The sequence below is a fragment of the Triticum urartu genome, chromosome 2A (assembly GCF_056163025.1).
Source record: "Triticum urartu cultivar PI428250 chromosome 2A, HENAU_Tu73, whole genome shotgun sequence".
Classification (NCBI taxonomy): domain Eukaryota; kingdom Viridiplantae; phylum Streptophyta; class Magnoliopsida; order Poales; family Poaceae; genus Triticum; species Triticum urartu.
Genome location: NC_141874.1, coordinates 593,052,616 through 593,064,141, shown reverse-complemented (window position 1 = coordinate 593,064,141; position 11,526 = coordinate 593,052,616). Strand labels below are relative to the sequence as shown.

General features: G+C 42.3%; 2 protein-coding genes across 4 annotated transcripts; one reads left to right on the top strand and one right to left on the bottom strand.

Annotated features, from left to right (window-relative positions):
- The first annotated feature begins 3,773 nt into the window (after window positions 1-3,773).
- Window positions 3,774-7,782, top strand: LOC125529289 (putative CRM domain-containing protein At3g25440, chloroplastic). 2 transcript variants are annotated; one of them, XM_087544473.1, is made up of 4 exons: window positions 3,774-4,154; window positions 5,317-5,611; window positions 5,958-6,365; window positions 6,781-7,782. In XM_087544473.1, exons 1-4 carry the CDS (start codon window positions 4,006-4,008, stop codon window positions 7,360-7,362), a joined length of 1,434 nt encoding a protein of 477 aa, XP_087400599.1. In that variant the 5' UTR covers window positions 3,774-4,005; the 3' UTR covers window positions 7,363-7,782. The 2 variants fall into 2 exon arrangements, with proteins under 2 accessions (XP_087400599.1, XP_087400598.1); XM_087544472.1 differs by lacking the exon at window positions 3,774-4,154 and having other exon boundaries at window positions 5,343-5,611.
- A 126-nt stretch (window positions 7,783-7,908) lies between these two features.
- Window positions 7,909-9,184, bottom strand: LOC147986116 (B-box zinc finger protein 24-like). 2 transcript variants are annotated; one of them, XM_087544474.1, is made up of 2 exons: window positions 8,479-9,184; window positions 7,909-8,399 (listed from the first exon to the last, which is right to left on the bottom strand). In XM_087544474.1, exons 1-2 carry the CDS (start codon window positions 9,004-9,006, stop codon window positions 8,136-8,138), a joined length of 792 nt encoding a protein of 263 aa, XP_087400600.1. In that variant the 5' UTR covers window positions 9,007-9,184; the 3' UTR covers window positions 7,909-8,135. The 2 variants fall into 2 exon arrangements, with proteins under 2 accessions (XP_087400600.1, XP_087400601.1); XM_087544475.1 differs by having other exon boundaries at window positions 7,909-8,396; window positions 8,479-9,172.
- Window positions 9,185-11,526: the final 2,342 nt, after the last annotated feature.

The following is an 11,526-nucleotide window of genomic DNA, read 5'->3' as shown; positions in this document are numbered from 1 at the left end:
TATAATCTTTTTTAAGATTTGTATGAAAATGTAAAATGTTCATGGGAAAACAAGAAATCAAATAAGTATTTGAAATAAATGTTAACCAGTGTATTTAAAATAATTAACCTGTATTAAAAACATTTAAATTTGTACAAAAAGTAAACATGTATTAGAAACATTAAAACATGTAAACATGTAAACAAAATGTTCTTGATATATATGCTAAATGTAGACATGAAAATCATCTATTCCAAAAAAAAGTTAATTGTGTATTAAAAAAATGTCTAACATGTATAAAAATAATCTTTCACATGTACATGAAAAATGCACGTAGTAAACCGAGGAAAAGGATAGAAACATCAAATGGAAAACAAAACAAAAGTCCATCAAAAAAAGGTTCTCAAAAACAAAGAAAAAATGATGAAGCCAAGAAAACACATAAAAAAAATAAAGAGAAAACTCAGAGAAGACCAAGAAATACTGGTGAAAAAGAAAGAGAAACAAAGAAAACCAAAGAAAATCAATGGCAACTGAAGAAAGAAACAAAGAAAACTAAAGGAAAATGAAGATCAAAAGAAAGAAAAGTAAAGACCAGAGAAATCGTTGAAGAAACAAATGAAACCCAAAAAGGGAAAAAAGAAAATCAACAAAGAAGAATGGGAACAAGAAAAAAACAAAAAAAAAATATGAAAACCCGAGGAAAAAAAGAAGAAAACCGGTTGAAAAGGCAAAGAAAACAAAAAACCCAAAGAAAACTAGGAAGAAACAAAGGAAACTGACCGATGAAAAGAAAAATAAAACCGAAGAAATCAGGCCCAAAATTGATAAGGAAACAAAAACATTGAGGCGGGACGAGAGCTATACTCTCTGTAAGCGAGATATAGGTCTTGCGGGAGGAGGTGCACCTAGGTCGCTGAAGAGCCCCCCTCCCTCCCTAAGCTCGAAATCACTAATTGAGGAGTACTCGTTGCAAAAATCACTTAAATTCCCCGGGTTGCAACAAGTGGCACACATTCAGCGCGGAACTTGTCGCAACCTGAGAGTTTTCCCTTTTTTCTAAGATCCGTTTATTCAAAATGTTTTGTCTCTCAAACCGTGCGTCCAAATCTCGAACCGCTTTCACTGTTGGATTACTCGCGTCGAGATCTTCAAAACTAGATCCCATGTTGATAGGTTTGACGAACTTTTTTTCACGAAAAAACCAAACCGGAAGCACGTGTTTTTCCCTTTTCGAAAGAGGCATGCCCGTGTCTCTCACGAAATCACAACCGTGCCTCTCGCGGAAGCAAAATCGTGACTCTCGTGGAAGGAAAAAAAAGAGAAAAACACGTTTTTTCCCGTTTCCGAGGAGGCACGGCCGTGACTCTCGTGAAAGCACAACCGTGCCTCTTGCGAAAGCAAAACCGTGATTCTCGCGAAAGAAAAAAAAACAAAAAACACATTTTTTCCCTTTCCGAGAGGCACGGCCATGGCTCTCATGAAAGCACAACCGTGCCTCTCGCGAAAGCAAAACCGTAACTCTCGCGAAAGAAAAAAAAACAGAAAACGCGTTTTTTCCGTTTCCGAGAGGCACGGCCGTGACTCTCGCGAAAGCACACCCGTGCCTCTCGCGAAGCAAAACCGTGACTCTCGCGAAAGGAAAAAAAAATAGAGAACACGTTTTTTTTCGTTTCCGAGAGGCACGGCCGTGACTCTCGCAAAAGCAAAATTGTGCCTCTCACGGAAGCAAAACCGTGACTCTCGCGAAAGGGGAAAAACACGTTTTTTCAAGTAAAAAAATGTTTTTTTAAAAAAATTGATTGAAAAGCTAAGGAAGACCAGTGAAAAACCAAAACGTCGAAAAAAAACCCCAGAAAAAAACCATTTAAAAAGCCGAAAACGCGTGCGTAAAAATAAAAAAATCCGAAGGAAGCGCCCAGAGCGCGACACGTGACGAATGGCTGAGAGCGTGCCAAGTGGCGCTGATCGTTGCGAGGCTCCCGAAGAAGCTCTCGTTAACTAGTTGCCCTCAACTAAGCTTGACGTGAGAGGTAGGGCAGCCTTGCGTGAGGGCGTGCGAGACAGGGCCGGCCCAGCTCGCGGGATGCCACAACCTCTTTTTTAATGTCTTTTTTTCCTTTCTTCTTATTTTTGTTTGTACTTTCAAATATTTTAAATAAATATATTATAATTATATGAGGAATGTTTAATGTGTATAAAGAAAAAAAATCATGTGTATGGGAAATATACTATAATTATATGAGGAATGTTTAATGTGTACACAAAAATATACTATATGTATGAAAAAAAGTTGATCATGTATTTTTCTAAAATAATCCTTTGAAAAATGTTAATTAAGTATTCAAAAAATGTTCATGATATATACGAAAGATATACAATGTGGATGTGAAAAAGTACTTTTCAAAGACAAGTAATTGAATAAAATGTTAATAATCTATTTTTAAAATGTGAAACGTGTATAAAAATGTTCCCGGTGTATACAAAAAATGTAGAATGTTTAACTGAAAAATGTTAATGATATATGTCAAAAATGTTAAATGTGTATAAAATATTCTTGATGTATACGCAAAATGTGAACGTGTCTTTAAAAATTAAACATAAAAACTTAAACTTTAAAAATTATTGGTTTTGTATAAAACCGTAATCATATATTTCAAATATGTGATCTTGTATAAAAAAAGTTAATCATGGCTAAAATGTTCATATATATAGTGTACTTATTCATCACCCAGGGTGCAGAATAAGTTATTCTTCACCCACGGTAATCTTACGATCGCTTCCTAAATAAATTACGTTTAGAATATAAATAGTTACATGAACATTGACTCAATACGTAAAATTTGGTATAAAAATAAAAATATAGGTTATAAGATCAGAAAATCACATTTTATGTATGTTTTATACCATGATTTTACATATGTAATTTTACGTAACATACAATATTTTTTACGGCGAGTACATATTTTCTTACGTTCTCTTTTTTCGGATGAATTAAGACAAAATTTATGAAACGTAAAAATACGGTGCATTGATGTCAAAATAGAGAGTGGGTGAAGAATAACTATTCCTCACCTAGGGTGATGAATAGTGCGACCCTATATATCAATTATGTACAAACTGTATTAAAAAAGTTAGTCATCAAAAATAATTATTTGAAAATATATTAATCATCTCATTCAAAAAGTTAAAACTGGTAATAAAATTGTTCCCGATATTTGTGAAGATCTAGAACATATATTTCAAAATTTTAACGCGAAAACATAAGTTTCGTAAAATGTGATCTTGTATAAAAAATATTAATCATGCATTTAAAACATTTTAATCATGTGTTAAAATGGTACTGATATATACCAAAAAACTGTGCAACGTGTATGAAAAACAAGTCATTAGGCATATTTTTGTAAATTCTAATCAAGTACTTGAAAAGTCTGAAAATTGTAAAAATATATACAAAAGTAACACCTCATGAATGAAGAAAAATGAAACCCCACAAAAAATCGTGAAAACCATGCGGAAACAAAGAAAACAATGAAAAACAAAACAAAACAGAAGAATATGAAGAAAAATAAGAAATAAATAAATAAAGAAAACAAAAAAATACGTGGGGAACAAAAAGCTTCATGCGAGACTATCTTTGGACTCGCGTGGTGCGAGATATAGTCGGCAGGCGCAGTAAGCGTCATATAGGGTTTACCCCAATAACTTCCCAATCCAGTGGGCCAATTCACTTCGTTTCTCCGCTTTGTTTCCCCTTTCTGCGGCCCACGCTAGCGAGGCGTCGTCCCCGTTCTTCTTCCCCGCAGGATTCGCGCACTCTCTCTCAGTGCCCACTCGCCGAGTAGCCATTCACCACACCCGTATCCGTACCGGAGCAGCGCGTCAGCTACCGCGCGCACCACGCCGGCTCTCCACCTGAGTCGGCCCGTACGCCACCCCAGAGACCCCGAACCATCCACCCAAGCACGCGCGTGCGCGGTCGCAAGGGCTCTCTCGAACTCTCGCCGTACGGTGCTACGGGCGTACATGGCCGGTCGGCTCCTCTTGCTCCGGCAGGCCACAAGGAGGTGGCGCCTCCAACCTTCACCACCTCCGCCCCCTTTCCCCTCGTCCGGCAGCGTAGATGCGACGGCGCCTTCCCACGGAACAATGAGGCTCAGCGCACCACCTCCGCCGTAAGACACAAATCTGTCGATTCCTTTCTTGCCCGTTGATTCTTATTCTGAGTTGTAAATGAGGTTTAGTGAGCGATTTTCGGGAGGTTTTGTTGACCAGGGCTTCAGGCTTGTGCTATTGATGCAGTAGGTTTGCTCCGAAACAATAGTGACTTTGAAGTGTTCGATGAAATGCCAAAGGCATGAACTGTTTCATCTATGTTATGTCTTTGCTATTGTGGTTTAGTGTATTTGTGTGTGCACGCAAGCTGACGAACACGTCGAGCTCTTGAGTGTGGTTCTCGCTAGGCAAATACTCCCTCCATTTTTATTAGGGTTTTTATCATTTATGCCATCGGTTGTGTCCCACTACTCAGTTTTGCCACTAGGAATTTCAACTACTCAAAAATGCCATCGCTTTGTTAGACACGTGTTCAAAAATGCCACTGGGCACCATTATTGTGATCTCAAATCTCTTTTGCCATGTTATAATGACATAAATACCTATGAACCAGCATGCTAGCTCTCCTTCTATCTTACTACAATAAAGTGTGGGGCCCACTTGATCCCAACGACGTTCTTATTTTTCTATAAAATTATTCGCTTGGTTACTCCTGACAAGTGGGGCCACACTTATCATTGTGAGATAGAGAGAACTGACATGTGGGTCTAGGCTTATTTTTGTCATATAACATGGTCAATGAGTTTGATGTGAAAATAACGATGTCTAATGGCATTTTTGAGGAAACATCTAACGGAACGATGGCATTTTTGAGCAAACATCTCACGGATCGATGGCATTTTTGAGTAGTTGTAACTTCTAATGGCAAAACTGAGTAGTGGGACACAACTAGTGGCAAAAATGATAAAAACCCTTTTTATTTACTCCGCGTATTAGGTTTGACCGAAGTCAAACTTTAGAACACAGTAACAAATCTATATGATGTGAAAATATATTCAATTATGAATCCAATGGTATTGATTCGGTGGTGTGTATGTTAATATAGTATTCTACAAACTTGTTGGAACTTTATAAAGTTTCTTTTTTTGCGAATGAAACTTTGTAAAGTTTGACTTTAGATAAATTTAATATGCGGAGTAAATAAAAACAGAGAGTGTACAATAACGTAACAGTTCTGTTATTTCAGAGTTCTGATGCTGTTGTAGTTATACTTTTCACAAGGTTTTTTTACCAAGACGACGGGTTCTTCAGTTGGCCACGAAGTTATAACCTTCAAACATGCCGTTCTGTCCATACCAGTCGACCTGTTAATAGTCAAAATCAAGATACGGCAACGGGTCCACAAAATACTGGGGCCATGGTATCCGTTGATGATTCTGGCAAACCAAAAGTGAAGAGGAAAAAACTTAAAGGAAAGAGGGCCGTAACCAGGTTTTTGAAATCCTTGAGATGGAAAAAGGAAAGAGAATTTCAGAGAATGACCGCTAAGGAGAAAATTTTGAAAAAATTGAAGCTAGTAAGTTGTTATAGACTTGTCTCTTTATGAAGATTTTTTCAACCATAAAAGAATGACCCGTGTCAGAAAAAAAAGCATAAAAGAATGAAGTTTGCTTGACTTTCACTTGACGTAGCATGATTTTCTAATACTGCTTGTCAGTATTGTCATGTAAGGTATATTACTGCAAGCTGAATTTCCACCCTTGAGGTGGGCTATCTTATTAGATTTTTTAATCTATGTTTCTGATGTTCTCTCACATTACGATGAATCTACGTGTTTCCTTTTTATGCACTCTGGTGTGAAAATTTTCTTGTAAATATATTGTTATACGGTTGGTTTTTTCTTATATATTTTTCACTTAAAGGCTCAAAAGAAGGAAGAACGACTTCTTGCAGCTTTGAAGAAAATTGAGCCAAATGATCCTTCAGAACCCACACATGATCCTGAGGTTCTTACACCTGAAGAACACTTCTACTTCCTCAAGATGGGCCAAAAAAGTAAAAATTATGTGCCTGTTGGAAGACGTGGAATTTACCAGGGAGTGATCTTGAACATGCATTTGCACTGGAAAAAGCACCAAACCCTACAGGTAATTGTGAAGACATTCACACCAGAGGAGGTCAAGGAAATTGCCTCAGAGTTAGCAGTTCTAAGTGGTGGTATTGTGCTCAGCATTGAAGAAGGAAATACAATTATTATGTACAGAGGAAAAAACTATGCACAGCCACCACCCGAGATAATGTCACCAAAGGTTGCACTTCCTAGAAAGAAGGTATGTTCTATCTCTGCTATCATGGTCAAGATATCAATGTATGTACAATGTATGAATTGTGAAGCGAGGTTATAAAAACACGCACAAAAACTAGTAAAAGACTGGCTTCAAGATTTCAAAGAAAGACAAGCTCAGTAAGATCCTCCTGATTTATGCAGAAGCCTTAATAAGATACCAATTTATCATTCATCACCTAGGTTTAGAACATAACAACAAAAGGCATAGTCAGCCAATTTTTTTCAGTTGGTAGGAAGGGTGTTCTGTATTCTAGTCAGGAAGTCAGGATCAAATAGAATATACTCCAATATAAACAGACATGCAGGATGAGAATGAATGAAGGATGACTAATACACTGTCCTGTTATACCTTTTAGTGTTAGTACCCTGCTTTCTCTAAATCTAGCATTTCTAATCAGGCACTGGACAAATCAAAATATAGAGATCGCCTCCGAGCTCTTAGGCGGTACATTCCCAGGCTTGAGCAGGAGCTTGAATATCAGCACGCCCTGATGAAGTTAGCTGGAGGCCATATAGGACAAAGTGCGGCGAAAGACATTGCTTTTATTTCAGACTCTACAAACAGTGTGTCCGTGAATAAAGATTCTTCTAGCTCAGTTTACAAGAGAACTGTATCCGAACTCCTGTCAGAAAGTGTAGAAAGGTCTGAGAAGTTGGGGGATGAAAATTCTGAGGTTGATGATGATTCAACTTCGGAGTCTATCACATATTCAGAATCCGAGGATCTCTCTGACATGTTTGAGACAGATTCAGAGGAGCAAGCAGAAGATAGCAAGGAGCGTCCTTTGTATCTAGATAGGCTGGATAAGTTTCTCCCAGAAAAAGTCGATAATGAATCAGATGATTTTGAGGAGCATCTGCGGAAGATTGCTTCACTCTCGGACAAGGCAGATTCACCCGCAAAAGAACTGAAAATCTCCGAGCTTGATGAGATCGATAAAATATTCCTAAGAGCTAGTTCATTGCTGAAGAAAAGGTGACAGTCAAATTAATTTGTATACGATTTGCTTGAGCTTTTCTAGCCAAACATTTATGTGCAGTTTACTTGGATCTTCCAAAAAGAACTGAGAAATACTGGTAAGTGGTCACAGACTCTCAAACACTGAGCTGATTCATAAGATCTTACTGAAGAGCATCCACCATTTTCGCGGCTTCATTTTCTTACTGCAATCTAGCGAGCTCATGTGATGTTGCATAATTAGTAACCTGAAATATCGCAATCAAATTATGGTGCGTGCTTACATGATTTTGTTTGCTTGGCGACATGTGGTTCGTCAGTTGGTGTTAAGCAGTAGCCATCCTATGTACTTGTTGATTTCCTTTTTGTTCATTCATTGTTGTAGAAGAGTCATTATCCCTGGCTGCTGTGCACGGTGATTACAGTACTGTATGGCTGTAGTTCAAGCATGCTGTGCACGGTGATTACAGTACTGTATGGCTGTAGTTCAAGCATGCTGTGCACGGTGATCTTCCCTATGCATTATGATCGCCTCTTGTCTACAGGTGGTTGAATTTTCCACAGTATATAAACCTTAAAAGCAGCACATGTTTTCCACAGTATATTACACTTATAAACCCATCTCGTTTCTGAAAGTATTTCCCCGAATCGCCTTGCAATTTCATACTGTATTTTCCACGGCAACTAAGCGATCGGCACAAAAAGATGGCAGAATCCGTTTGCATACATACACACGCGTATTAGTTTACTACGTAGTGCATCACACATACGAACTATATATTCAGTTCAGATATCTCATCCAAGATCAGGAACGAGGAGGTAGTCCTCGTCGTCGTCGTCGGGCAGCTCCACCCTCGCCTTCTTGCTCTGGCGCGCTCCGGCTGTCTTGTAGAAGCCGGCGTTGCTGGCCGGCTGCGGCGAGGCGAAGAGCTCGGGCACCTCCGCCGCGGTTCTGCCCCACTTTGGTGCCGGCGCCTGGTCGTCATACTCGTGGAACAGGTCGATGTCGGCGAACCACTCCAGCTCCTTGAACCCAAGAGGAGACGGAGAACCCTTCTGCTACAGCAAACACATGGAGACACGGTGAGATGTATCCATGGAGATAGCAGGGAGACACGTGGTTTGCCTAGCCCCTTGCCTTATCGTTGGACTCGTAGTCAGAGAACTGCAGGAGGTCCTCGACGGCCCAGCCGGACGACGGCAGGAACGGCGACGACGGCACCTCCTGCGCGGCGGCCGAGACCGGCTCCGCCCTGTGGACGGCGACGGTCGGCGGCGCCTTGGGCTTGGAGGTCGGCGGCGGTGGCGGGTGGGTGTCGGCGTGGGCGCTGCAGACGGAGCTGAAGCTGACGCGGATGCCGGTGGCGATGTAGCGCTGGTGGTTGGCGGAGAGCGTGCCCTGGACGTGGATGGAGTCGTCGCAGTCGCGGCAGAAGAGCGCCCTGTCGTCCACGCAGAAGACGAAGGCCGGCTTGTCCTGGCACACGTCGCAGCGCGGGAGGCCGGCGGCGTCGGCGGCGTCCTCGAGCGGCAGGCGCTGGTGCTTGCTGGCCAGCTTGTTGGCGGCGTGGATCTGCACGTCGCAGCGCGCGCACAGCGCCGCCTCGTCCGCGCAGCACACCACCGTCGCCGCCGCGCCCTCGCACGCGTCGCACTGGATCCTCATGCCTTGGATCCTCGTGCAGCTGATCGCACGTGCGCCGATCAGCTGCTGGTTGGGAAATGATGAGAGATGGGAGTGGAGAGGCGACGGCGAGGAACGAGCGGCGTATAAATTGGTGCGACGTGCACGGGCGCGCACGCTGGAGCTTCGTGTGGACGAGAGAGGCTCTGCGGTTGGTCACTGAGATGAGCAGTGCCTCTCGTGGCGACCGGGAATTTGATTTGGCTTCGATTTCGGGTGGACGGGGACAGCGAAATCTCGCGGGAACTGAAGGCCGGGAAATTGTGCGGTGGCACTGAGCTCTGAGCTCCCAGTCGTCACGTTGCGGACTCGCGGCATGTGGGGAGATCTTTCTCTGGTTTGCGTGCATGTACGAACGGAGGAGACGCTAGCGTCACGTCGCGCATCACGCACCGGTGTAATTGCTTGTTGTGGTACGTTCGTGATAATCGACTGGTAGGTGTGCTCTCGTACTACGATCGATCGAGGCATCGAGCGGCTTGTAGGAAAAGCCGTGCTACGTACGACCAGAGGACGGACGTGAGGCATGAGTGCAGAAAGGAACGTGGGTCATAGCCTCCTCATAGGTGCACTGTGACAGCCACCTCACAGGGTTTGGTCATTTAACTCGGTGCAGAGTTTGCTTAGGGAAATCTCGCATATTCATCGCAGGTTTAGCAGAGGTTCACCATGGACTAATGCGTTCCGTTCGTCAGGGGACGATCGCGGCTACTCACGGAAGTCTGACTGACGGTCGCTGTTTGCATCCGGCCGATGGAACGCCGATATTCTTCGGGGGACACCGTTTGAGTTGGCGACACCTGTCTCTAGCTCGAGAACCTAACGGCGTCTGAGGGGACGCATCCCCAGCCACATTTCGGGACGATATTTTGGGAACGACTCTGACTCAGATCGATCTACTGCAGAGGGAAGTTGGTGATCTAACGACATTCGCTGGTGGGGTACAACCAAAGCGCTCTTTCGTTCGTGCCCACACAAACACAAGCGGCCCAAGCGGCTCAATCCCACGCCATGATTCATCGCTCGCTTGAGCTCTCGTCTCGCTTCTAAAAATACTCTCGCCTCGCCTTACGTTCGCCGCGGGGACGAGCAGCTCCGGCAGGATAGCCGTGGAGGAGGCGGAGCCAGCCCCTGCCCCGTCCAGGGTGTGACGCCACCTAGCCGCTGCCCCGTCCAATTGCTGCTTGCATTTGGTCTTGCTGTACGAATTTCTTCAGAGTAACAACAGAAAAGCTCTGTATGACTGAACTAGTGTTCTACTATGTTGTGGTTCTGCTGTAGAAGCTCTGTTGTTACTCTAGTTCTGCTGAATTGATCAGATTTGAATGGTACTTGTACATGTGCAGAGTTGAACAGACTTAAATGGCAAATGCTCATGCTTTCTTGAATGTTTGTTATGACAGAAAAATAGTTCCAGTAAACTACTTGTGCCTATGCAGAAAAGAACAAACAATTTGTGTGTGTGTGTAGAATCGAAGAGAACTGAATTGAACGCAACTGATCGGCAACTTAAATGTAGATGTTTGACAACATTCGGCATAATGTGAAAGGTGCATAATCCATGTCATGCTTCTGCAAACACTTCCCCAACGGCCTTTCCCATTGCAACATCTTGATCTGTATAAAATGTTTTAGGCCCCTTCCCTTTATGAGCTATTAGAAAGGCCTCAAACAACCACTTGAAGGACGCAAATGTTTCATCATACATGAGAGCAGCACCATAAACTACAATTTCTCTAAAATGATTGAAACCGAGGGAACCTTGTTAAATAATCCCTTTTGTCTTCTGATCGAAGACCCTCATTTGCACAAACAAATCTACATGATGTAATCTTGCCATCTCTTAGCCTTTTATTTGTATACCTTTTTCTTGCTTCAAATCCTTTCTGTCTACTGTAGGTAAGCCAAAATGACCAAACCTCATCTGAATTCCATGCCAACATGAGGTACGAAACTAGGCAATACTACTCTGTAATATAAAAATAACATGAACATTAGACTTGTGGAAGTGTATAGAAAATATTGGGAGTAATACCTTCGGAAAAAGATTATTACAAGAGAATAAGCAAACAGTAGTGGTGATTGGGACCAACAGGGCTTAGGTGCTAAGGTAATTCTACAAAATACAGAACATGGTAATGAGTCATAAGTATTACTCCATGCCTTGGAAATAATCACATGAGGACAACAATGTATCTCTTGAATCTACAGATTTCACTACTATGCAGGGAATCACTACAGATTTCACACTGTGTCGAACTTCAGGAGGACAAGAAAAAAATCAGGAAAATTTACTTATTGGAATTAGAATCATGGTGTGCTGTGTTAGTCTCGTTTTCCACCTAGGTTGCTTCTTCCATCAGAAAAAGGGGTTCCTGATCAGAGTTCAGCAGGCTGCTCTTCCATGAGAAAAGGGAAAAAATGATCAAGTTCTAAAATAATGGGATGCTGGAACGTCGATCAATTTTATTCATGTGTTAAGCGTCGAGAGAAAGGACTGTG

Coding starts and splice junctions, on each gene's coding strand:
- LOC125529289 (XM_087544473.1), top strand. CDS start 4,006: ATGGCCGGTCGGCTCCTCTTGCTCCGGCAGGCCACAAGGAGGTGGCGC. Junction 4,155..5,316: donor CTCAGCGCACCACCTCCGCC/GTAAGACACAAA, acceptor ACTTTTCACAAG/GTTTTTTTACCAAGACGACG. Junction 6,366..6,780: donor TTGCACTTCCTAGAAAGAAG/GTATGTTCTATC, acceptor ATTTCTAATCAG/GCACTGGACAAATCAAAATA.
- LOC147986116 (XM_087544474.1), bottom strand. CDS start 9,006: ATGAGGATCCAGTGCGACGCGTGCGAGGGCGCGGCGGCGACGGTGGTG. Junction 8,400..8,478: donor ACTACGAGTCCAACGATAAG/GCAAGGGGCTAG, acceptor TGTTTGCTGTAG/CAGAAGGGTTCTCCGTCTCC.